Genomic DNA, 27,252 nt, shown 5'->3' on the forward strand with positions numbered 1-27,252 from the left:
CAGTGCCTCTGTAAGACAAATTGGAGGAATTAGCCCATACTGCCTACAATCACAGGAGGTAAAGGGCTTAGGTATTCCAAATGGTGTGCTGAATAGTATCTTACAAGTGTCACATGTAGTCGCTTCCCTCTGGCAGTTTAACCTCAATGCAAAGACAGACATGACCTCAACCAAATATTTTAACTCTACCCTATGGTTGTGGTGTAAATAGTTTGGTTGGCCGCACTTCCATAAAATCACCTTTACTAGATTCCCAATTCATGATGACAATCCACAATGTACAGATGAGGTAATTTAGCCACCAGCTGACACATTTCATGCCAACCTAGGCACTTACTCATAGCTCAAGAGCTTTGATTAAACACCTAGGTTGGCGTGAAACATGTCAGCTGGTGGCTACATTCCCCCTATTAGTGTACAGTGGAGGTGGGATGGGTGAAGACTCTCCTTGAGCAGCATTTCACTTTCTCCCCTATGGTTGTTGCAATAACCAAAATAATTTTTCTTATACCAAGGCAGCAACCCATTTGGTGGTAAAGATAATGGGTCAAGATAACAGCCGAGAGGCTTGAAAATTTTAAAAGCATCAACCAAGATGCCAAAACCAACCTTGTAAAAATGCTAAATTACCTGGCCATCTGATTTCAATACTTGCTGACCCAGAGTAAAGAGGCAGAAAATGAATTCAAGGCCAAGTCGGAGCGCTTGATTTGCCTACTTTAGGTCAAGGATGCAAGTAGTATTACCAGGTAACTAGCATTTTAAAAATAGCTCAGCTATGACTTCCTATATTTTCACACACAAGCAAGAAGTTAGCAGTGACTACTATTTGAGACTCTGCCTGCATACAGTATACCTGCACAGCAGATATCAATATCCTTGGTTTTGCTCAGATGCTTCCCAGTGTTGAAGCATGCCCACCCTTCCCCTTCCTCCGCACATTCCTATTGGCCAAGTGAGGCAGTCCATCAGTGACAGGCCAACAGGAATGCGCAAGGATGGTGTTTACCAGCACTACCTACCCATCAGATTTCAGTAATCCCAAAATGACAGTCATTTTAGGGCTGCTTTGCCTAGACCCCACACTTCCCTCCCTGCTCAAAGAGGAAGAACAGACAAAATGACACCAAAAGAGTTTTCGCACAGGGCCTTTATTCAGTAGTGTAGTGTGCAGATATGACAGCTTTGCCAGGGGGTAAGTGCTTTCATCCTGTGCAATAGGTCCAATTACCTGGGCAACGGATTCACAATATCACATGTATTCACTTAAACCATACAGACAAGAGAAAAAAAAAAAAATTAATTCAGGAGACATGGTGTATATGCATTAAAAAGAGTCTGGAGGACTCTTGAACCTCTAGGAATGGATCCTTCAAGAGACAGCATGTTAACTTCCTCACCAGTTTACAATGAGTGCACCAAATTGTAAGCACTTACTACCCACCAATAGTGGTGGGAAAGTGAAGTGCCAGTGTTAAAAAACAAAGTAGGAGGAGCTCAAGGGGACCAGATTTGAGGGTAAGGGAGGCTCGTCATGCACAAGAACAGGGCAGTGACATACAATACTAGTGTTGGCGCAGTAATAAACATAAGGGCACTCTAAACACTTACCGCCCTGAATCTACTGTCTTTGCCAGCACTTGGGAACGAAGAATGTCAAAAGCTGCCGGCAGTGAGAACAGCAGGCAACAGCCTCAGGATGGGACATGTTAAAAACGAACGCTTGGCAATAACAAAAAGAGGCAGTGAACTTATAATTGAAAAACAAAACTGCCTGTTGGCGTGCAGTTTAGTCCCCCATTTCAGTAGGCCCCGCCAATACTGAAACTACAATTTACGCCATCAATAAGTAGACCAGCAAGATGTTCCATCGACAAGTCAATTCCATCCAAAATAACAGGGACAGTCTATGCAGAGGACGAGCCAATGGCCATTGAGAGCTCCAGTGGAGTTAGGTGGCATTCCTAGCACTAACACAATTTACTTTGACATCTAGAACACAAACCCTTTACAGAATAAAAGTCTCCTCTGCTCAAGTAGGACGAGACCCCTTTGTAAACTTTACATGCCACAAAACGAGAGTCACAATAGACTGTTCTATCCTTCGGAACCAGTGCAACCACAATGAAAACAATCACCATAATCATTTTCAGAATCCTATGAACAGTGTCTAGTGCCGATGATTTTGAAATTAGCGCTTCTTTCTATGAGGCTTTAGATGTGGATTCAACCATGAGGGTAAAAAGTTCAGCTCCATATTTCATGACCGTCACCGATTCAGAGGTTCTGCCAATTCTCACAGCAGGGGAAGTGGGGCCAGCTGTTTGGTGAGAGGACTTATGGCAGGATGAAGGGGGGATAAATAATTTGTGTGTGGGTCAGTGAGTAAACTTATGCAACTTCTTCTTCAGCTTCCTCTTCAAACTCTCCCTCTTCTGCTGTGGCATCCTGGTACTGCTGGTACTCTGAGACCAAATCATTCATGTTGCTTTCAGCTTCTGTGAACTCCATCTCATCCATGCCTTCTCCGGTGTACCAGTGCAAGAAGGCCTTGCGACGGAACATGGCGGTGAACTGCTCAGAGATGCGTTTGAATAGCTCTTGGATGGCTGTGCTGTTGCCGATGAAGGTGGCTGCCATTTTTAGACCACGTGGTGGGATGTCACAGACTGCTGTCTTCACATTGTTGGGGATCCATTCTACAAAGTAGCTGCTGTTTTTGTTTTGGACATTCAGCATCTGCTCATCCACCTCCTTCATGGACATGCGTCCTCTAAAGACAGCTGCCACCGTTAAATACCGTCCGTGTCTTGGGTCACAGGCAGCCATCATGTTTTTGGAGTCGAACATTTGCTGGGTGAGCTCTGGTACTGTGAGGGAACGATATTGCTGGCTTCCACGGCTAGTTAAGGGAGCAAATCCTGGCATGAAGAAGTGAAGACGTGGGAAGGGGACCATGTTAACAGCTAGTTTTCGGAGATCGGCATTGAGCTGACCTGGGAAGCGCAGACAGGTGGTGACACCACTCATGGTTGCACTAACCAAGTGGTTAAGATCACCATATGTAGGGGTGGTCAACTTGAGTGTACGGAAGCAGATATCATACAGAGCTTCATTGTCTATGCAGTAGGTCTCATCTGTGTTTTCTACAAGTTGGTGGACAGAAAGTGTGGCATTGTAAGGTTCTACCACTGTGTCAGATACTTTGGGGGAAGGTACAACACTGAAGGTGTTCATGATTCGGTCTGGGTATTCTTCTCTGATCTTGCTGATGAGGAGGGTTCCCATGCCAGATCCAGTTCCACCACCCAGGGAATGAGTAAGCTGAAAACCTTGCAGACAGTCACAGCTTTCAGATTCCTTCCTCACTACGTCCATCACAGAGTCCACCAACTCCGCTCCCTCTGTGTAGTGTCCCTTGGCCCAGTTGTTGCCTGCACCACTTTGACCTGCAAGAGAAGACCCAAGCTATGGTTACATCCAAGACATAATACTGCGAAGATGGATTAGAAACATGAATGGGCAGCCGGGGGTTGGTAAAAACAGGTGGCCAAGCCACATTTTACAGCCCCCCGGACACCCACCTGAATGTCACAGCATTTTTAACAGAATTTGACAGGCAGCATCTCATCACAAGCCTAATTACATACACTGCTTCAGGTCAGTCCCACCTCCTTAAATAAGGACATTTAGTTGAACTTTTATCTGTTTGCATTTTTTTATGTGATCACCCCTAATCACCAATTTATTGAAATGAAGGTTTCCTCAAATTAAAAACTGTATGGGTTAGGTTGGTTAACACAGTTACCACTATTTTATTTATACTTTGAGCATTTCATCTACAGTATGTTATAGACATGCATATTTTTTATGAGATATTTATGTCATGTTAATTATTTTCTTGTACACTAGCCCTAAGGAAGGTGGTACCATTTCCCTTGAAACGCACTGGCTTCACCTGATGCTTTTAATCACTAAACATTTCAAATAGACTCATTAACAAAGTACCCAACCCAGAGTTTAGGTTGCACTGCCTGTCAAACATGCCCACTGAGTTCAATGGGCTGGCACTGCAACCTGAATGCTTGCAGTTGTGGTGCAGTCTAGCATGGAAAATGGCTGCTCAGCAATAAAACCCCACACACCACAGCAATGCCTCAGTCACTTTTCTATTTGGGGCTATCCCTTCCATTAGGGATGTACCCATCGATAAGCCGAAAATAGGGTTATCGCCATTTTGCCTATACAAATAAAAAGGATAAATAATGGGCACCAAAAAACGTGCATGACTTTGCTGCACTTTTCATAGGTCATGTGACTCAAAAAACATTTTTGCTGTGTTTTCAATGGGGAGGTGCGTTTTTTTAATTGACCAAAATATGCGGCACGCAGGATTTTTAAACCCGCAACAGACCAGTGTTAAGACAATTTAAAGGGATGCATTTTTCGTGAGTTTTTTTTTACGCAAAAGCAAAGCGGCCAAAAATAAATTTATGATATCAATTAATTAAAAAGTCAAATACACACACGAACACCCTCCATTTCGGTTTTCGACCAAGTGCATCCTGAATTTACGGTGCACCATTATTTGGCACTCATCAATTACGCACCCCAGAGTTTAGTTAGCGGCCAATCAAACACGCCCATTGAGTTCAGTAGGGCAGCACTACAACTGGAACACTCAGTTCACTCAGTTCACATGGTCCTCCAAAAGGGATTAAAAAAAAAAAAAAAAAAAAAAAAAAACCCCAAAGCTTGGCAATTTAAAAAAGCTAAAAACCGGCCGCTTAGGTTCACATTGCCACGGGTTAGAAATCATGCGAGTTCAACTCTCACAATTTCAACCCAGCAATGCAGTCTGACTTCAGGGGCGATTTGACAGACATCTGTGCAGGTTCCTGCACAGATGTCTATAAAAATTGCCGCCCCCCTGAAGTCGCCAATAGTACAGGAACTACTTTTGGGCACTGCATCAATTCTGACTGCCATTGCTGGCAAAAGCCGCCAATTTGGCTTGTCAAATCACATGTCAAATTGTACCAATGTAAACCTAGGCTTAGAAGAAGAAAGTAGTGCCACCCGAACAACTGTCAGCTGCTGCCCTATTGGGTAGTAAGCATCACCACCACATCTCCTATGGGGAAAGCCAAGACAAAGTCTACCCATCAAATCTGGGATGACAACTTAAATTTTAGTAAGCATACTGATACTGTGTCCTGTCATTTTAAAGTACATATAAACCACATTCAAGGGGTACTGTGAACTCATTTTCACATTTTAGTTTATACAGAAATGTACTAAAAAAAGTTAAAGATTTGGGCATTAAAAAAAATAAAAATAAAAAAAAAAAAATTACCAAAAACAAAGTTGTCTGGCCTGAAGATCTGTCCGAATGGTCCGGAACGGACGGAGTCCATGGTGCCAGGCTCCAAGTCGACAAGGATAGCTCTGGGTACATACTTTCCACCTAAGAGAAACAAAGGGATTTAAACATGTTTTAGATGGTGAGAAAATGACCAAAAAAAAAAAAAGTCTCCAATGGGAAAATTCCCCCCTTACTTCATGCCCACCATTACACTCTTGGTCACTGACAGCAATAATATTGGGCTTCTCAGTCACCCGACAAGAGCAGTAAGGACAATGCAGAAAGCACAACATAACAGTCACAAGGATTCCACTGTTTGTCTAACTCACTTGGACATGCCCAATGCAAATAAAACCCTACATGAGTGAAAACTCTGCTCTGAATTCAGGAGCAGTGCAGCATAGTCACCCCTCCATCCCAGGAAGTTGCCATAGAGGAACTTCACTGGCAGGTATTATTGTCAGGACTTCAAGGGAACTCTGGGAAAACCCAAGTACCGGTGCACTTATCACACTTTAAAATGTGAGGCTATAGTTCTTTAGGGTGCATTCACACCTGCAGTTGCACCCCAGTGGTGGTTCCCACGGTTAGCTGTGAGAGGCAGCCCTATTGAAAGCAATGGAAGGATGCCAGCTCCCGCAGCTAACCACAGCTACTCACATATAAGTACATAATACAAGAGTCTATGACCACAATACATCGAATAGCTATCCAGAAACCTAGACCTTTGTACCATCTATCTGCTGTTAATTATTAATGAGGATTTAACCGCTTTACCACAGCCCCATAGAAGATTTACTGCTACAGGGTGGCTGCTCTGCAGAATCATACACGATTCTGCACTTCCGGGTTTTGGGCATGAGGTCCCACTGACAGAATGACAGTCAGTCTATATAAACAAGGCAGACTCATTCTGTGACTACAGGACTTGGATCCTGTAAAGCACCCCCCCCCCCCCCCCCCCAGTTGGTAAGCACTCCCTAGGCACACATTTAACCCTTTGATTGCCCCTGATGTTAACCCCTTCCTAGCCAGTGTCATTAGTACAGTGACAGTGCAGATTTTTTAGCACTGATAACTAATGTCACTGGTCTCTCTGCCCCCCTCCCAAAAAAAAAAAAAAAAAAGTCAGGTGCAATCCTCCGCAATATCGCAGTTTCGCTATAAGTCGCTGATCGCCACCATTAATAGTAAGAAAAAAAAAAAAAAATCCCATAGTTTGTAGACTCTAACTTTTGCACAAACCAATCAATATACTTATTGGGAAGTTTACCAAAAACATGTAGCAGAATACATATTGGCCTAAATTGATGAAGAAATTATTTTTTTTACCGGTTGTGTTTTATAGCAGAATAAAAATAGCAGAGGTCCTAAAATACCAAAAGAAAGCTCTATTTAAGGGAAAAAAAAAAGGGGACATAAAATTGACTTGGGTACAACATCGCACAATTGTCAGTTAAAGTAATGCAGTGCCGTATTGCAAAAAATGGCCTGGTCATTAAAGGGGGGGGGTAAACCTTCCAGAGCTGAAGTGGTTATACAAAGCCATCCATTTTTGGATAGCGTAAGGGAGGGGTATAACCCCTTCTCCCCCCCCCCCCCTTGTCCCATTGGAGATTCTCTCACTTCCTGTCCCATAGCTAAACGGAAAATCCCATGGGAATCCTCAGGTCACCAGAACTTGTGTCCCCATTAGAAGATTTCACCTCTTTTCTGGGGAAAACCCAAAATTTGGGATTTTCTTTTACTTTCAATTATAACGGTAAACAGGACAAAGAGTGAATCTCCCCAACGGGGGCACAGACAGCAATAAAAACCGACAGGGGTTCCAATCCCTCTGCACTTGATCCAAAACTGAAAAAGTTTTGCCTTTAGTTACTTTAACATACCAGGCTTGAAAACCACCACCCCGACTCCTCCACCATAAATCAGATCAAACCCCTCCAGACAACAGGACATACCTGAGGCTTCATTGTAGTAGACGTTAATTCTTTCCAGCTGCAGGTCGCTGTCTCCATGGTAGGTTCCTGTGGGGTCAATGCCGTGCTCATCACTGATCACTTCCCAAAACTGTAAAGGAAAGAAGAGAATTTAGGAGGATAAAATATTGTATATTATATAGAAGACTATATATTCTATGGTCAAAAATCTTGAAGACCAGCACAATCTGCTGGATCTGATACGCTTGGGACATGGACCAATGTCAATCTATGCCATTACGTGGACCTGAAGAGCTGCAAGAGGTGAAAACGTGCTTTTTATATCAACCATAGCAGCTTGGTACATAAAGCGGAATTTACACTATTTTCACACATTTTCTTTATGCATGATGTTCAGGAATAAATACAAATCCTAAAGCATTTTAAAATGATAAAATTTGAACTATTGGATACAATTATTTCAGATTTAGCTCACGTAACTAGGAGGCAAGTGCAAGCCCTAAAAATCCCATGGTTTCAGATAACTGGGTCACTGCTTTGTTATAATTGTAGACGCAAACAGCACATCTCAAACTACACACACACCATTGTGGACCCACACCCCCTCCATTCTAGACTTGCCTGATTTTATGGTTCTCAAAAATATGGCCCTCCAGTTGTTCAGGAACTACAATTCCCATCATGCTTAGTCATCTGTAAATGTCAGTTTTACAATGCCTCATGGGACGTGTAGTACAACAGCTGGAGGGCCATAGTTTGGAGATCCCTGGTCTAAAGGGTCATCACAACAAAGTCCAGTGCATCGCATCATGAAAAACATATCAAAAAAGGAGAAGTATGACCAAATGAACTTTGGCTGTACTTCTCCTGTGGATCACATAATTGTTCTGCACTGCTGTGACCAGGTTTTCAGCAGACAGCGGGCTGAAGGCCGCTGACGTGACAGAGCCAGAACCAGGCTCAGGCAAGATCGTAACCATATGGTCAGGATCCACCCACATACTTGGACCGTCACCCAGCTCCTCAGCGAGGTGGGCAGAGCAGAGAGCTGTGAAAACCAAGCGATTGGCAGGGTTTGATTGTGCGGTTCAGTGTTGGAGCCGGCAGGGGACCGATGAAAGAAATTACAAGCAACTTGGTGAATGGCAGTGGTGCCAAGCGAACAAACCTCTGGTTAGCTGGAAGAGGGAAGTCATTCGGCACAGGATCTGGGATCGCAGCAATTGCTGTAGTAGCACCAAATACTATAGCGATTGTCAGCTTCACTAGTTGCCCCATGCATACTTATTAGGCTAAGCTGAACCAACGCAAGATCATACCTGAAGTTTATCCTTATAAAGTGATCACCTTTTAATTTTCCCTAGTCCTACACCAAAGACATTGGGCTTTTGGGAGACACACACACACACACACACACACACACACACACACACACACACACACACACACACACACACACACACACACACACACACACACACACACACACACACACACACACACACACACACACACACACACACACACACACACACACACACACACACACACACACACACACACACACACACACACACACACACACACACACACACACACACACACACACACACACACACACACACACACACACACACACACACACACACACACACACACACACACACACACACACACATCTTGTTGCCAAGACTGTTGCTGAGAAAGGAAACCGTGCACTCTGAAAATCACTGCTATAAAAAGTTAAGTAAAAAGAAGCCAATGTGCATTTTAAACAGCTCTTCATCCACTGCTGGTAAATGAAGCTGCTTCTTCCCGTATCTGGAGTATTCAGCCAATGTGCAGGGAACCTCTGCAGGGCTCAAACCATTCATCCATGTAATGAAAAGAGAAGGGTGGGGGCCCAGTACAAGCTGCACAAACATTCTTCAATGCAGTCAGGCCCAGAGGGCAGGCGTGTGAAGAAAAGGCGCAATTCGTTCTGTGTACAATCATCTGATCAAAGAACAGCCTGACCTCCATAAATAGGCTGAAGACACCAGGAACCAAATGCTTTAAACACAAACAGCAATGCATGATAACCCACAGCAACTAATCAGTACGATTGTTGCCACGAGCCTGGTAATCTTTTTGGCAATACAGCCACACACACTGAAGTGAAATGGTTGCTTGCATCAGTAAAATGTTGAAAGAAAAACTGGTACTACAAAGTCCTCCTGAGGTGGTACATGGTGTAGTGTCCTATGTCCCCGCTTTAGAGGTTGTGGTATGGATGGTACTGTGTTCCACATTTGATGACTTACCCAAAAGTGAGGAAGTTCTGGATTTGTACTTACAATTTCATTTATTCACTCACAAGTGAACCTCAATAAATCGCCACAGCAGACACTGTTGGGGCACGTCGAGAAAGAGGCCCATGGCCTTTATATTTGTAGCAGCCAGAATTTCCATTGCTAGGTCTTGGAAAAACCCTACGGTTCCCATCAACCCCAATAAAGTCCAAGTTATCTTGGATCATGGTAAATGAACAATCTTGTCTTGTTTGGCAAAACTTGGGACCCCTGGATTAAATACCTTGAATGCCTTATGACAAATTTGCCATAATGCTTTTTACTAAGATCTTTTGTGCTTTGTCCTTCTCTACTGTTTCTCTTCCTTATCCTGTTCTGTATTTGCAATTGGATAGACCCCCTAGGTGGTTGGAGCAGATACCTGTCTAATACAGGTATTTTGCTCCCACTTCCGGGCATAGCTGCCCAAGCCACCCACGGATATCTATGCCACTTCTGGCACCTTCTCCACCCCCCCACTGTCTTCTGGGAGGGACAGGTTCCAGAAGACAGCAGGGACCAGTGGGAACACACAGCTCGAGTCGCACATGCGCAGCAGGGAACCTGTAAGTGAAGCCGCAAGGCTTCACTTCCTGACTGCCTTAACGAAGATGGCGGCTGCAGCACCCGAGAGCCGAGGGACAGATCTGCTTCAGGTGCAGACATCGCGGGCGCCCTGGACAGGCAAGTGTCCTCATTTTAAAAGTCAGCAGCTGCAGTATTTGTAGCTGCTGGGAAAAAAAAAAAAAGGCGGAGCTCCGCTTTAATATTGCGCTACCTTAGCATCCCCTCCCATACCCTGACTATTTTCAGAGGGATGAGATGACAAGATGGGACATTATGTAATCTCAGTGCTTAATGACCCTTTCCTTTCTTATATAGGTTCCCCTTTTGTATTTCCATCATGTGGATGAGATGCACTACGTTTATGGAAAACATGTACGCTATGTGTTGCAAAGATTGGTACCTTGGTTTACAACCAACGAATTTTAATTGTTACAAGGCAAATGCTAGATTTGTATACTTGCTAAAAAACTTCTGAATAAAAAAATCATTGAAAAATAAAAAGAAATGGACATTCAAACATAGGGGTTCACTAGATGTTAGCAGATACAGCTCATTAGAATTCCACTCCAGTATACTCTGGCAACATCGTAGTTTGGGGTAGGATCAGAACAGAGATGTTGACTTTGTTAAACATCAGTTCTCAGGCATGTCCCCTTTAGACCGTATAGCCCATAGTGCAGTCAACTATTAAAGACAAACCAGGTACTCAACATCCCCATTATGCAGTGGGACCTAGAACTTCAAGGTTCAGATGATATAATGCTTGCCACCATGTTGAGGGGCTCCAAGACAGTATTGGAGTGGAACTACTAAGGACCACAACATGCTAATTTTTGATACTGCTGCCCAATACTGCCATTTGCATAGTATTACCCAATGAAAGGCATCTCGTAAAAGACCCAGCTACTCGCACTGCATATTGGGATGTGGAGGATGTGCGAGCCTAGATGGCATAGTACTTGCCACCATGTTTAGGGGCTCCAAGCAAGCATGGGAGTGGAACAACTAGGGGGACACTATACTAATATTTAGTACCGTTGCCCAATACTGCCATTTGTATACTATTACCCAATGGAAGGTACCTCTTAAGACAACCAGTTATCCACATTGCATATTGGGATGTGGAAGGAGTGTTTAAACCTGAATCTAGCCCATAGTTAAGATGGCATAGTGCTTGCCACCATGTTGAGACTCCAAAGAAGAATGGGAGTTGAACATTTAGGGCCCAATATAAGCTTACATTTATTACTGCTGCTCAATACTGCAATTTGTATGGCATTACCCAATAGTGGGCACCTCTCAATGGGAAAACTTGATTCCCACATTGCATAATGGGGTGAGGGTTTGCCTGAGCTTGGATCTGGCTCAAAGCCAAAATTTAGGGGCTCCAATGGAGGCACAGAAATGGGCCAACTAAGTGAAAAAAAAAAAAAAAAAGTCTATCTAAAAGATAGTTATCTATTTAAGATAAAGCAATCATTTTGTTTATTCAGCATGAAATGGAGCTTAGTTATGTAGCATGAGGCTGCATATTCTGCAATATTTAAATTTTTGGTAAACTCATTCAATGAATCCAAGCTCTGCAAGCGGAAACATGCACACCATTTCACAGTAACCACAAGATAAAACAGGGTTCAGGAATATTCCTTTATCCCATTGTTTTGCAAATCTATGTACACTACTATACGATTGAATCGGTTCGGATATCATCGTTTTACTAACCTGACAGCTTATTCTGAATAGGAAACCTTCATTTTGTTTGCAAATATTAAAGATTCTAACTACCAGCAAGAACAAGTCCTTACATTTAAAGAGCACCTGTCATTTCAGATCCATCACGGCAGCGCCTGTTAGCAGGTGAGTGGATCCCTGCTGCCGCCACGTCCCTCACCTTGTTGCGTCACTGCCGCATCACCAGCCGTCCCATTAAAGTGAATAGGACTGTCGGTGAGTCAACAGCGGGTCAGAGACGACAGTTGCTCTTTAAAAAAGGATTTAAATAGAGTTGATTTAAATCAAATCCACCCTGATGACCAGTGCCTTTAAAGTAGGTTTGTACCTCAACCTTCCTATGTCCATTTTGACGGACAATCGGGTTTAGCCTTTAGACTTTTCACACGTTACTTCAACCTGATTGGGCCAAAATAAAAAAAAAAATTGTATTGAAAGGGTTTGTATGCTGAATGCCAAAATGTGAACATCTACCATCCTTACTCCACGAATCAGCTCCTTGTAGTAAAAATAAAGTGTCCTTTTTTGAGCTTTCTGCATTTAAAGTGTGGTGGGGGAATGACGCCGACAACTCGTGTAATGGCATGAGAAGAAAACAGCGACAGAACACAGGAAATGAATCCCAATCCCGAGGGAGGATGTTTAGCCATTGGAAATAAACACATTCCTGAAATGTCATCAAGCTACCTCCTGAAAGACACTAAAGCCACATTCTAATACAGAGCCCAACTTCAATGTTTTTTTTTTTTTTGGAAGACCCGGATCTAAGGAAAGATTGGAATTTGATATTTCTTTAACAGTCATAACTGTAGATGAATCTACGACATGTTTTCTCAGCATGAGCCACCCCATCCCCCAACCAGTGTTAAAAAGGAGCCATCAAGCACTGACTGGATGTGGGTGTAGACGCTGCTGTATACAGCCATTATCTCTATATAATAAAGCTATGCAACAGACCTGAAAATATTTGCATTGAGGCTTGAGCGTGATCCTGGTCATTCAACGACAGAACAAGGAGGCGCGTTTTGGCGTGCCACTTATACTGTCATTTGCAAACAGCTCACATCTGTTTTTAAGGATCATAAATCCATAAACAGCTGAACGGCTCTGTCGGTAAGAAGCCACAGACCTCACCCCGGATGACAGATTAAAGGTCCACCAGCTGTGCTGGATTCTCACAGCTATTGTCCCAATACAGTGAGTTATGATGGATCAATAGTATTGGATCCTATACACATGTCCAATGTCTATGCTAATCTTGAAGGCCATTTTATGAATAGCAGTGCAAAATGGAGGTTCCCATTGCAACAATTTAAATCCTAGTGATCATTTTCCCAGTGCAAGTTAGACTAGTTGCTATAGAGACAGCCCCGTTTCCACACTCTACCTTCGAATAGTCATTCCCGACTATAACCAACTGACCTAAATCAAAGCCAAAACCATCATTGACCACTACAGGTTAGAAAAGGCACATTTGCTCTTTACTAGGCTTTATTAAATCCATACTGGACCCATCAAGTCCTCCTCACTTTAGGAAAGGTTTCTTGGGAGAAGCATGGATGATGCCACTGCTGAATAGTACAACTATTGGCTGCCATACTGACATTTGCACTTCAATATCTCGGCAAGAAATACTTGAACCACAGTTCATGAACTTTATGTGCACAACTGCATCAAATCATAAAATATTTTATTTATATTTGGTGTGGTTGTGCCCATTAAGTCTATAAACTGGTTCAACTATTTCTTGGCTAAATATAGAATTACTTTGGATTTGACATGGTGTTATGTTTATGGTTAACAGGTGTCCACCATGCCTCCCTATGGTTCCCTGTCAGTTTATTTTGAATATCTCGTACTTCAATAGGTCAAGTCAGTGAACCAATATGGAAATAGACTTCAAACTTGACTCGGATTTTCCCCAATATACAGTACATACTTGCTTCAGGTCAGTGGCTCAAAGTACTGAAGGGGCTTAGCATAACAGACAAGTGGCATTTTGAAGGCAGCACTGGAAGCCCCCCCATTTCTGGAGCAAAGGAATACTTCCACGCAAAATTACAGAAACCTAGAGTTTGTCCCTTGTAAGGGAACATGCATGGACTCAAGTCTAGTGAGCAAGCACAAATCCAAGTCACCAGCCATTCCATGACACAAGGTGGTATTGAACATTTTGATCGCCTTGTGATATGTTAGCAAACTTCTTTTATTCCAACACAGAGAAGACTGCAGGTTATCCCAACACAAAAAAATAGGCTAAGCAAAAACTTGGACAATATTGAATTTTAGTTTGTAGGATACAAGCATGCCAAGTGACATCCATTAAAAGGTGACTTGTTTAGGAGTATGTATTGAATACAATGGACTAGCTCTGGTTTTACCACCTGAGGCAGGAACTAGCACGAATGCTCTAGGCTCTTCCGTAGTCTAAAGCAGGGATTCTCAACTAGGGTGGCCATTAGGCATTTCTTTGAGCCATAGCCAATTGACCTCCAATCTTATGGTGCCCCCATAGTACCAGGTCCAACACCACTTGGCAGAACCAGTGGTATGATACCAATGAACAGTTAGTGGTCTGTGGCATTCTGACCACCAGTGTGAGAATTTAAAAAATTCCAATGTAAGGGGCATTCTTCCCACTGACCCCTAATTAATTTTTGCATGGGTTCCTGAGACCTAAAGATTTCTCGTTCAATGTAAAGAAAGGGTTTTTAGGGGACTTTAAATGAGGGTACACATGGCTAGAAGATTAGTAGATATCAAAAACATGTTATTGGTGAAACAAAGGAACATGGCAAAATTACATGATACATGCAGCAATGAATAAAATTGTCAATCACGTATTACAGACCATATACAGAAACAGTAGCAACCAGTCAACCACTGTGTGGTATGGAACAAATCTTGGATGTAGTGAACACACTTAAAATGACATGTTAGATGGAGAACTCAAGATAATGTATTTAGTAGGGGCGTCTGCATGAGAATAAGTGCATCCAAAATTAGTTTGACACGTTTTGTGGATAATACCACTCTTCAGGGGCAGGTGCAGGCAAATAAACAAAACATGAGTAGACCAGTATAATCCAATGCTGTACCCCTCAATGGGGAGGATATGTACAAAAAAAAAAAAAAGGGAGGGAGTTACTCATCCCTATGAGTACTTACATCGTAATAAGTCTGGAAAATGGAGGACGAACCCAACACCAAGGTGCAGATGAACAAGTGTAAAGGGAAATAGTTTATGAGGAGGAAAGAGCAGAGATATATAAACAAAAAAAAACCTGGTATGGATGACAAAAATAAGGGAGTGAGCCTCTGAGCATGAGCAGGAAAGGAATAACCATGTAATTACCTGTTACTGATGACTTTCCTCCTCACACACCATTTCCCTTTTCACTCATTCACCTGCACCGTGGTGTTGGGCTCTAGCAACTTCCCACAATATGGAGTATTTACAGTATACCCAATATTTATCTTTAGATTGGAAGCCCACTCACACCACTATCTGGATCTTTGTCCTTCATTTTCTTAGGGGACCATGTTTATGCACCCAGTCCCTCCCACAACTCCCGGTACAGACAATTTGGACAGCCTCTGACTCCTTGTCCCCCATTTTCCAGACTTATTACAATGCAAGCACTCAGGGATGAGTAACTCCCTTTCTTATTGTACATCTATTCCCCGTTGAGGGGTACAACATTGGATTATACTGGTCTAATTTTTTTTTTTTTTTTTTTTTTTTTTTTTTTTAATAGATTTGGATGCACTTATTCTCATGCAGACACCCCTACTCCATACATCTCAAGTTCTCCATCTACCATGTAATTTTACGTGTTTACTACATCCAGGATTCGTTCCATACCACAGTGGTTGGCTGGTTGCTGCATGTATCATGTAATTTTACCATGTTCCTCCAATAAAAACACGTTTTTGATATCTACTCATCTTTTAGCCATGAGTGCTCACCTCATTTAAAGTCCCAAAAACCCTCCCTTTATGCATATTTAGGGATGGAGACATGTGACCCATATGTCTCAATTAAAGTCCCAAACTCCCCTTTACTGTTCAGATTTCTCAATCAATATTTTTGTATAGAAAACTGCATGTAGGACCTGAAAATTTCAAGCGTTCCTTTGGGGTAAAAGGGTTAGGAAAGGCTGGTCAAAAGCATTATTCCTTTTGCCTGGACCAACCAGGTTCTATTACCATCCTAGTGCAGAGTGAAGGAATATCTGTAGTCAGATGAGATGCTTTTAGTTCCAAACAACATCTGCCGTAAAGTCTGGAGAAACTTGCTAAAAAGGCACTTAAAGTGCATTTCCAATCTTTATCTTTGGATCTTGGGCAGGTCAACAAAATATGAATTAGGCTCAACTATTTGGGTGTGAAGATGTGCCCTCATTTTCCACCCACCGGTGTGTCAACATGCACCAACTTGAGCTCGGTCCTCCAGGAAGCTGTTCATTAAAGAGAAGAATGGGATTCTACCAACCTCTGAAGTGGTATTGCATATACCACAAGAAAATGTGCATAGAACGGAATCATTTCAAGTTTTAGGGCTGGTATTTTTTTACATCATTTGTATGCCAGAACCGATCTCTTCCTCGGATTTTCAAACTCATCTACTTTACAACGCAAACATGGGGTTGGAGCCTATTCTGGACATTTAGCCTAGGTTCACACCTATGCGAGCCACGTTTGGTGTGGACTCAGCAGCCCATTTTTTGGGGGGGAAAATAATTTTTATGCAACATTTTTAATGAACAGTACAAATACAAAAACAACCCAGCAAACCCCCTCCCCGCAGTGCAATATTCCATAAAGTGTAGGAGCATAAATAAGGACTAATAGTCCTTGCAGCAAAACAATACTTTATACTAGAGCAGTATTGAACAGACGCAATCAGGACAATAAACCCTTGGTCAAATCTAAACTCCAGCCTACATAGTGCATGGAAATGTCAATACTGTGATAATACAGCCACAAAAAACGTTTCAATTAAGAGTATTGTTGGCTGAATGCCAGCACTGCCATACTTTTTTTTTTTTAAACTTTTTTGGGCAACTGCTACTCAAGTACGTGGCTTTATATAAAAGGCAATACCTTGTTAACTATACCCTTCAAGTAAGACAAGGAAGGGGCCTCAGACTTCTTCCAGCACAACAAAATGGCTTTGCGCACATAAAATAAGGTAAGGGAAGGCAGCTCATTGATTTGAATCAGCTGCCATGTCTCCAGAAACACAGGGAAAAGGTCCCTGAACCATTTCAGGATTTTATTCCCCCCAGATTTATATTCATCTCGCACTGTATAAATCCATAGAAAAGAAGGCACCAAGGTAATGGTAGGACAAAACCCAGAATTTCCATCTGGGAAACCCCGCTACTATCTTCAACAGCGCGGGGTAGCCATGGGAGCAAAGTTTGCTCCAAGCCTTGCGAACCTCTTCATGGCCAAGTGGGAGGAGGATGTCGTCTATGCCCACCATACCACATCGTTGGTGCTGTGGGCAAGATACATAGACGACATCCTCCTCCTATGGAGTGGCACCTTTGAGACCTTAGCCGATTTTTTTGAAGATCTGAACTCGAATAATAGAGGCATCTCTCTTACCTACGAAGCTAGTAAAATCGGGATACATTTTTTAGACCTAGAGATTAAAATTGTAGACGGTCAATTTAAGTTTAATACCTACTTCAAATCAACGGACCGGAACAGTTTTATCCCCAGAGACAGCTGTCATCATAGTTCCTGGCTTAGTGCTGTCCCTCGGAGCCAATTTTTAAGGCTTCGTAGGAACTGTACTGATGTGGACACATTCACTTCACAAGCTGAGGTCTTGAAACAGAGATTTCTAGATAAAGGGTACAATCAAACAGATCTTGATACTGAGCTTCAAAGAGTGACCAATATAGACAGAAACACCCTTCTATTAACCAAATATGAAAGAGACCCGGACATTATGTATAAATGGGCATTATCAACTACATACTCAATACAACATAAACAAATTAAGAGTATTATAAGAAAACATTGGGGAGTATTAAAACAAGATAACGTCTTGGGAAAAATAGTGCCGGAACAAGCCAAGATTATCTTTAGAGGAGCACCATCCTTACAGGGACGAGTAGCACCCAATATTATCAACCCTCCAGTACGTCCTTCCTTCTTCCACGATTGGACAGGGTTTTATCCCTGTAAAAAATGTGTCGTATGTCGACATAATATACCAATAAGAAGAAAACTAACGGAATTTACCTCAACAACTACAGGGAAGAGATATACTGTTAAACCCTTTTGTACATGTAACACGAGATATGTCGTTTATCTAATAGTTTGCCCATGTGGCAAACAATATGTGGGCCGAACAACCAGGACCTTCACGAAAAGAGTGAGTGAACATATTAGCCTCATCAAAGGTCGTGATTCAAAACATAGTGTCCCAAGACATTATAAAGAGGTGCATAATAGTGACCCTATTGGTTCACTATTTATGATAATCGATAAATATACCCCCCCATGGAGGGGTGGGGCCTTAACTAGAGGTGTCTCTCGCTTAGAAATGTTCTGGATCCACGAGCTACAGTCTCTTTACCCTAAGGGTATGAATGTAGATTTAGATATTAACGCCTTCATTAATGAATCGTAGAATTGATATGAATATATCTGGTTTTAGAAATAAGAATGTTAATAATGAAGCTCCAAAATATATTCTGTTTCATGTGATCCTCAAGGTTTGTTAGGTGGTGGGAGTAGATGTATTTGCCTAAATGATTATACATTGTACGTCGGAATATGTATCACATTTAGGTTTAGGCATCTTTGAATATGTATTTTATATATTTTCTAGATTTTTTGTGGATATTTTTCGGTGTAATTAATTTGTTAATATGCACCCCATACTGAGAATCCATCTTGGGCCTTTATCTTTTTTATTACTTATTAGATTTTTTATTTACATATCTACGAATAACGAGTCTGGGAGATGGCTTTATATTTATTATCAGCCTACCTGTTATAAATCCCAGTTTTTTAACTATATTGCATATTTACCTCTATTTCTTTGCATCTCCACACTATATTTAAGAATTAAGAGTCTAGGAGATGGTTTATGAGCAATTCTATTTCACCGTTTGAAAATCCTACCTTTTTTCCTTTACTTATATTTCATACATTAATCACATTCACTATGTAGATAATAATTTACACATATACATACTAGTGTCTAGACTCAAGTGTAATAGATAGAGATATCTATCTATCTATCTATCTATCTATCTATCTATCTATCTATCTATCTATCTATCTATCTATCTATCTATCTATCTATCTATCTATCTATCTATCTATCTATCTATCTATCTGTGTCATAAATAATGTGGACACATCATTAGTCATTTTATGATTTTATTTTCTTGCACCCCCTTTTTTGTTACACTTTCACGTTTTTGCAAGAATAGTCTTATAATAAAACGTTTGATTATATATGAACACTTTTAGTTTATTCTATCACCATTCATCACTATAAATACGTATTACACATCATAGGAGTAGAACGCCACCTTTAAAGGGAGGCGTGCTGACAAGGCGGACCGCTTATGATGACATTGCGCTTTCCACTGTCTTAGGACGTGGTGCGCATGCGTTAGAGCGGATCACCGGTGACGACATCGCGCCATGTCCTTTGCCATAGGGAGGCGTGGTTTGCATACGGTGAGCGGCCGTCTGGCTTGCGCTCCATATAGGCGGAAGCCAGGGCCAGGCACAGGATGTCCGGATCTGAGCATTTCATGGGAGAGATTCGGTTCTTTTTTAAATCGTGCTGGTAATTCTTTTTCCTTTTACATAGCACTGACGATATTTATCACTTATAAAATTCAACAGGATAACAATTGGCCATTTATGTTTTTTATTTTTCACATAAGGGATGGTTGGAACGCATAGAAGCCACTGGAAAGAGGCTTGGAACGCACGCGGGGCCGCCATTTTGGCGACACCCGGAAGTGCAAAGCAAACAAGCGGCACACGCCGGATTCTCATCAAAGGGGGTCTTAGTGGGCATATAAGTATGGCAGCAGTGGCAAGGTACCCCAGAGGAAGTCTGAGATGAAACGCGTCGGGAGACTCCACTGCCTGCCATTTAATCTATTTTAAGCGCTTTTTTACCATGGAATATGTAAGTTTTCTACCACAATAAATTTTATTTCTTTTAAACGGTATCACACTATGTGGCCCCCTTTTTTACTTTTCATGAGCCACTACTGAATTGGGCCATACAAGCAAGAAATCTGCTGGGAGCCTTGGATACAGCATTCGGATTTCATATCGGTCCAGCGGGACACTTCACTTACTGCCCGGTGGCAATACAAGTATTTCTGACTCAAGGGATATACGTCTCTGTGAGTCCAACGGTTCTGGTAAGCCTCCATCATTATACACCACTTGTTTTCAACCTATGTGACGTAGAGACATCATCATCTACCTTGGATTCTCATTATTTCCAGTTTCTACAAAAATAGACATTTATGGACATTTGAAGAACCATTTAGAATATATGGTGTTGGGAACTAAATGGTTATATATATATATATTTTTTCCTTTTTTTCCTATTGCACCTTTCATTTAACTATGGGGTATATAGACACTACCATCAGAATTTGACCCTTTATTGGTTTACATATTTCCTTCAGGTGAATAGATATCTAGGTTCTTTTTGGTACCACCCCCTTAGTTTGTGGTGGTTCAAATTGGTCACTATGCTTTTTGTGACTTGTTTGTGATTTAACATTAGCGCTACACTGTTTATATACATCTGGGAAACCCAGCTACTCAAGACATTGACACTCTGGTGGGTAAAATATTAACTCTGGATGCAACCAACTTGCATTTTATGCCCAGAATTCTGTGGAACCCTAAAAAGGTTCCTCAGAGGTTGCTAGGTGCTCCTTAAAGTGGTTGTAAAGGAAGAAGGTTTTTTATCCTAATGCATTCTATGCATTAAGAGAAAAAGCCTTCTGTGTGCAGCAGCCCCCCCGATACTTACCTGAGCTCCCTCCGATCCAGCCATGTTGCACGAGAGACTCTGCTGTCCGAGACTCTCCCTCATTGGCTGACAGCAGTAAAGCGTCATTGGCTCCAGCTGCTGTTAATCAAAGTCAGTTAACCAATGACGAAAGAAGGGGCGGGGCTGGGCCACAGCTTAATGTCTGAATGGATACACAGAGATGCAGCTTTGCTCGGGTGCCCCCACAGACACTCGGCGGGAGGGAGGGACCCAAGAGCAGGATCTGAGCTGCTCTGTGCAAAACCACTGCACAGAGCAGGCAAGTATAACTTTTTTTTTTTAAGTAACAAAAGACTTTAGTATCATTTTAAGCAATTTTTGCCACTCAAATTGTTACCACTGGAACCAATGATCTATATAGATATTTGTGCAGGAGGCAGTTTCCCGCCCCCCCTCAATATAGAGGTAGTAAACCCACTGACCATCATGTACTGAGCAGTGGTCATAGTAAATATTGGCAGGGGTGCCCCAAGAAGAAAGGTTGCTCTGCCATTCTCAACCAGGGTTTACATCGAACCTTGGGGTTCTGCCAGAGGTCACTAGGGTTCCTTGAGCTGTGGCTGATGGACCACCTATTTAATAGTGCCTTCACAATGCCAGTCCCAACACTTTACTAGAAGCATGACAAAATTTTTAGTGGTCTTTAAAGGATTCTAAAAAAAATAAAAAAATAAAGCGATATGCACCTGCTCTGTGTAAAAGTTTCGCATAGAGCAGCCTTGATCCTCTTCTTGGGTTCTTTGTCTAATAGAAAGCCTCTTTACATTTTCTATTCACACACAGAGCATGGCTTGGCCCCACCACATTGGCTCACCGGCTGCAATGGCTCCAGCTGTGTGAGCCAATGAGGATAGAGACCGGAAGAGTTGCTTCTCATGCATGTCGCTGGATCGAGATGGGGTTCAGACAAGTACAGGGGGGGGGGGGGGGGGTGTTAGCTGATCCAAGCAAGTTTTCTTCCTTAATGCATTCTATGCAGCTTTAGAACCACTTTAAGGTGGGTATTCTTCCTACTGGCCACCAATATAAGGGGCATTTTTTCCATTGACAAAGAACCCCTAGCAATCTCTGGAGGAACCCTAGTTGAGAAACCAGGGTCCATCCAGGGGCCTCCAAACCTTCTAAACAAAAGACTGGTTTACAGTCCTTCAGACTTTAGGAGGGCCCAACTCCTTGATGCCAGTGGGAGGAAAATTCCCCAAGGGCCGGATAAAGACATGCAAACGGGCCGCATCTGGCTCCCGGGCCACAGTTGAGACCACTGGTCTGAACGTTGGTTGTACATTGGTGGCCAGTGGGAAAGCATGCCCCCCTAACATATCTAAAAAGGATCATTGGTATAAGTGGTAAAAATTTCCAAGAGGGACGCCCTCAGGCTACAAAAACAAGATTAATATATATGTGAATGTTGGCACAACACCCACCACTCAACCATTCCTTTCTAGTTGGCATTCACGCTGTGGAAGACCACACCATGGTCCTGTAAATGACTTCTTTCATGTACTATAGGTTAGTTGGAGTATATATAGCTGACAGACAAGCAGTTAAGTAGTTCCACGCCTGCCTTGTCACTCTGCAGTGACGGGTCCAACTCATTCCTGCTCCGTGTGCGTCACCTGACACCGGTGCGGCCAGATCCGGCTGGAGAGGGTGGGGGGGTGTGCCGGGTGAGGCCGTCTCATGTGTAGAGATCTATGATTAAGCACACGTCTGCTGCATCATAAAACGCCTCTCCTCCTGTGCTATTAAATAGCAAGGCCAGCCCAGATTTAAAGGGCAGAAAAACAAAAGCCGCAGCTTTCCTCTCTGCTATGGCACCGTGCCAAGGGCCCCGCCACCATCCAACACACTACTCAGCTGTGTATAAATAGAGGCTCCTCTGTTCCACATCTGACATTTGAGTGGATGGACAATAGTGCAGACAGACCTGCATTGATGTATGTGACCAGGCACAGCCCCCACCCAACCATGGCTGATCCATTGGGGACAGCATGATTAGAACTCAGACCAATATCCAATACACATCCAGACCTCTGTATAGACGATCGATGAGCTGAGTTACTGATACCGACCACTACAGAGGGGAGGAGGAAACCTACATAACACACCGACATCCAGCCTGCTATGAATACAGATCATGACCAAACTACGGGAGTCATCCATGATCACCACCAGCCAACACACCGCAGAATGCCCGAGTACACATCTCTACAGGGGGACCATCATGGAATCCACACAACACGGTGACCTCAACCTACCATCCTCAGCTACATAGCACCAACATATGCCATGGCGCTGTATATAGAGAACACTAACCCACACCACCAACATTATACAGCACCATGGAATATGTTGGTTGTTCTCTATACAGCGCCATGGAATGAGAACACTAACCCGCGCTCCTATAGCACCTGCATATTCCATGGCGCTGTATAGAACACAAACTTGGACTCATAGCACCTGCATATTCCATGGCGCTGTACAGAGAACACCAACATATTCCATGGCGCTTTATAGAGAACACTAACCCACACTGCTATAGCACCTGCATATTTCATGGCGCTGTATAGAGGACACCAACTCATGCTCCTATAGCACCAACATATTCCATGGCGCTGTATTGAGAACACCAACTCATGCTCCTATAGAAACTGCATAGTCCATGGCGCTGTACAGAGAACACCAACATATTCCATGGTGCTGTATAGAACACAAACTTGGACTCATAGCACCTGCATATTCCATGGCGCTTTATAGAGAACACTAACCCACACTGCTATAGCACCTGCATATTCCATGGCGCTGTATAGAGAACACCAACATATTCCATGGTGCTGTATAGAGAACACTAACCCGGGCTACTATAGGACCTGCATATTCCATGGCGCTGTATAAAACACAAACTTGGACTCACAGCACCAACATATTCTATGGCTCTGTATAGGGAAACAGACTCATGTTCCTATAGCACCTGCATTTTCCATGGCGCTGTATAGAGAACACCAACTCATGCTCCTATAGCACCAACATATTCCATGGCGCTGTACAGAGAACACCAACCCCTGGTTCACACTGGAGAGTTTTGACACGTCAAATCAGCAGCAAATTGCCGTTAATGGCACCGTCCTAATTGGCGCGACGCCGCATCTGCAGCGCTGCACCGATTTCAAGAAGTCGTTTTGTACTCTTTTGCAATTTCCATCGCACAGAATGTCTCTGAAATGGCGGCCGAAATCAGGCCTGACGCGGAGTGAAATGGTGCGAGTTCAGCTGAATTCACACGGCTTCATTCCCTCAGCTCAGTGTGAACCTGGGCTTATACAACCCGATTTTACAAACCAGACGACATGGTACCCCCACACAATTGTTGGATGCACCATATGCTTATATTGATCGTTCTTTCCTAGGATTGGATTTTCACATCCAGACTGATCAGAATTTGATGAAATTGAGCGACTTTGCACAGAAATTGATCACCGACACAGTACTTGTCTATGAGAATTTACAGATGCAGTCATATTCTGTGAAGAATCGATTGGATCGCTGCATGTATGGCCACCATAGGAATGTACACAACAGAAATCTAATGGTGGCCACACACAATTTGATTTATGAATGATCAAAGATTCAGTGTGTGGTTCAATTTAGAGCAAAACCCATCAATTTCATTGAAAATTAAGCTGTTCAGTATAGTAGGAAAGCAGATCGATCGTTATAACGGTTAAGTGTATGGCAAGCTGAATTCTTTTTACCCAGACAGCAAACAGATGGTCTATAAAATCATGACCGTGTTGGTTTGATCACACAACTGGACCAAATCAGAATAACTTTGACAGTTTTGATAAAAAAAAAAAACAAACAAAAAAAAAAAAAAAACACAATCGATTGCACAGTATGCGTCTTTATGATCATTTATAGGTTCGATCATATTATTTGATTCTGTAAAGCATCAAAATTGATCAGATTGTGTATGCCCGCAATTATGAAACAACAATCATGTACATAATAATGTAAGTTTATAACCCCCCCCCACCATTTACAAGACTGGGATTGAAAATTAATGGCTGACCATAGATGGTGCAATAAAACCAAGTAATCGATGTCTGACTGGATATCGACCGAGAGGGGGGGGGAAACAAAAAAAAAAAAAAAAAAAAAAAAAAAAAAAAAAAACACATGACAGTTTCCGTCGATCTTCTATTGGCTGTGGCAGAAAAAAAAAAATTAGGGTACTAGGTTGGACTTTTTTTTCATGCCCATACATGTAGATCACATTCGATTGGCCCTGTACAACCGCTTTTTTTTTGCCATAACTGATAGAAGACCAATGGAAATCGCCCCCAAATTTTTTTCCCTCCTACAGCCAATAGGGACGATTTCCATTTATCTTCTATCAGTTATTGCAAAAAAAGCGATTGGCCCTGTACAACCCCATCGGCCATGTACAATCGCTTTTTTTGTCATAACTGATAGAAGATCAATGGAAACCGTCCCTATTGGCTGTAGGAGAGAAAAAAAAAAAAAAAAAAAAAAAAAAAAAAAAACCAATAGAAGATCAATGGAAATTATCCCTATCAGTTATGGCAAAAAAAGCGATTGTACATGGCCAATCGAACGAGATCTACATGTATGGGCGTGAAAAAACATCAACCTTGTATCCTAATTTTTTTTTTTTTTTTACTGCCACAACTGATAGGGACAGACTTAATCTTCATCTATTAGCCGTGGCACCAGAAAAAAAAAAATCCAATACGAGGTTGATCGATGATCTTTTTTCACGCCCATACATGCAGATTGCGTTCGATCAGCCTTGTACAATCCCATCAGCCATGTATAAATCTATTTTTTTTTTTTTTTGCCATAACTGATAGGGACAGTCTCCCTCGATCATCTATTGGCTGTGGCAGAAAAAGAACACAAACAAAACAAAACCCCCATGATACTAGGTATATCGATGACATTCTTTTTAAGCCCATACACGTAGATCATATTCGATCAGCCCTGTACAATCTGATTGGCACCGTACAATCGATTTTTTTTTCTGCCACGAGTGATGAGGACAGTTTCAAACGATCTACTGGCTGTAGCAGGGGGGAAAAAAAAAAAAAAAAATCCAATACAAGGTTGATCAATGATTCCCCCCCCCCCCTTTTTCACACATACATGTAGATCATGTTCGATCGGCTCTGTATGATACATTTCCGCAACAACTGATCAACCGGAGGCCTATTGGAAGACAAAAAAAAAAAAAAAAAAAAAAAAAAAAAACCCCATACACAACGATCATCTGGGGTCGGTCGATAGCATTTTTTTTTTCCCCCCCACACCCTTGTGAACTATGATCAATCTACATATAAGGGAGTGGAAAAACTCCAGCAATCCACCCTAGATTGTTACTTTTTTTTCCTACCACGCCAGATGGACTTGGGTCGATCAAAACTCACTCAGCAATTAGTCCCGATCAGTTTTATTGCACCGTATACAACTGCCACATTTTATTATCACAGCTGATCAGCCCCATGTTACATGTATTGGGATCTGCAGAGTAATCAATACATTGTATCAGAAGTTCCCTCTATAAAGGAATGATTTATTGGTGATCATATAGAATTCTATACTGGAGGTGCAGTACTTGTGTTCAGCTGTAGGGGGCGCAGTGACAGCTGTTACCTCTATTGGCCGTAAAGCGATACAATGTATTCACTTTCCCCCCTATAGAGAAGTACAGTACAGCCCATCCCCCCTCCGCTCACCTTGGCCCCGATCTGGTTGCCGCACTGGCCTGCCTGCAGGTGCACGATCTCCCTCATGATGCCGCTGTGCCGGGTTCCTAGAAGACGAGCTGTCAACGCCGAGTCGGGAACCTTCTGCGAGGCCCCCGCCCTGCCTCCCTGGGCTTTTATACGATATGACGTCACCGCTGCCGAAACGCCGCCTCCAGGGGGCGGGGGAGAAGGAGGAGTCCCGCCTCCGCCATCTTTCAAATGGGCTGGAGAAGCAGGGAAGTCCATCTTAGTGTAGGGTTGGCAAGTAGGGCACGGCGGCCATTTTCCTTTCTGTCGCTGCTGAAAGTAGTAGCTGACAGTTAACACTTCATAGGAATGTTTTGGTCCCGTGTGTGTCAGTATTAAAGCAGTTTACTAGTGGAAATCAGTATGTTTTTGTTAGAAAATTACTTAGGACCCCCAAATATATATATATATATATATATATATATATATATATATTATATATATTTTTTTTAGCAGAGAC

General features: G+C 42.5%; 1 protein-coding gene across 2 annotated transcripts; it reads right to left on the bottom strand.

Annotated features, from left to right (window-relative positions):
- Positions 1-1,132: 1,132 nt before the first annotated feature.
- On the bottom strand, positions 1,133-26,912 carry TUBB4A (tubulin beta 4A class IVa). 2 transcript variants are annotated; one of them, XM_073622810.1, is made up of 4 exons: positions 26,754-26,912; positions 7,327-7,435; positions 5,357-5,467; positions 1,133-3,449 (listed from the first exon to the last, which is right to left on the bottom strand). In XM_073622810.1, exons 1-4 carry the CDS (start codon positions 26,808-26,810, stop codon positions 2,392-2,394), a joined length of 1,335 nt encoding a protein of 444 aa, XP_073478911.1. In that variant the 5' UTR covers positions 26,811-26,912; the 3' UTR covers positions 1,133-2,391. The 2 variants fall into 2 exon arrangements, with proteins under 2 accessions (XP_073478911.1, XP_073478912.1); XM_073622811.1 differs by lacking the exon at positions 26,754-26,912 and adding an exon at positions 17,632-17,745.
- Positions 26,913-27,252: the final 340 nt, after the last annotated feature.

The sequence above is a fragment of the Aquarana catesbeiana genome, linkage group LG03 (genome assembly GCF_042186555.1).
Source record: "Aquarana catesbeiana isolate 2022-GZ linkage group LG03, ASM4218655v1, whole genome shotgun sequence".
Lineage (NCBI taxonomy): Eukaryota > Metazoa > Chordata > Amphibia > Anura > Ranidae > Aquarana > Aquarana catesbeiana.

Bases quoted from the DNA above. Each gene is read 5' to 3' on its own strand.
- TUBB4A (XM_073622810.1), bottom strand. From the start codon at position 26,810: ATGAGGGAGATCGTGCACCTGCAGGCAGGCCAGTGCGGCAACCAGATC. The intron at 7,436-26,753 runs GTGAGCGGAGGG...TTTCCTTTACAG, and splicing joins GCAACCAGATCGGGGCCAAG to TTTTGGGAAGTGATCAGTGA. The intron at 3,450-5,356 runs GTAATTTTTTTT...CTTCTCTTGCAG, and splicing joins GCCAGACAACTTTGTTTTTG to GTCAAAGTGGTGCAGGCAAC.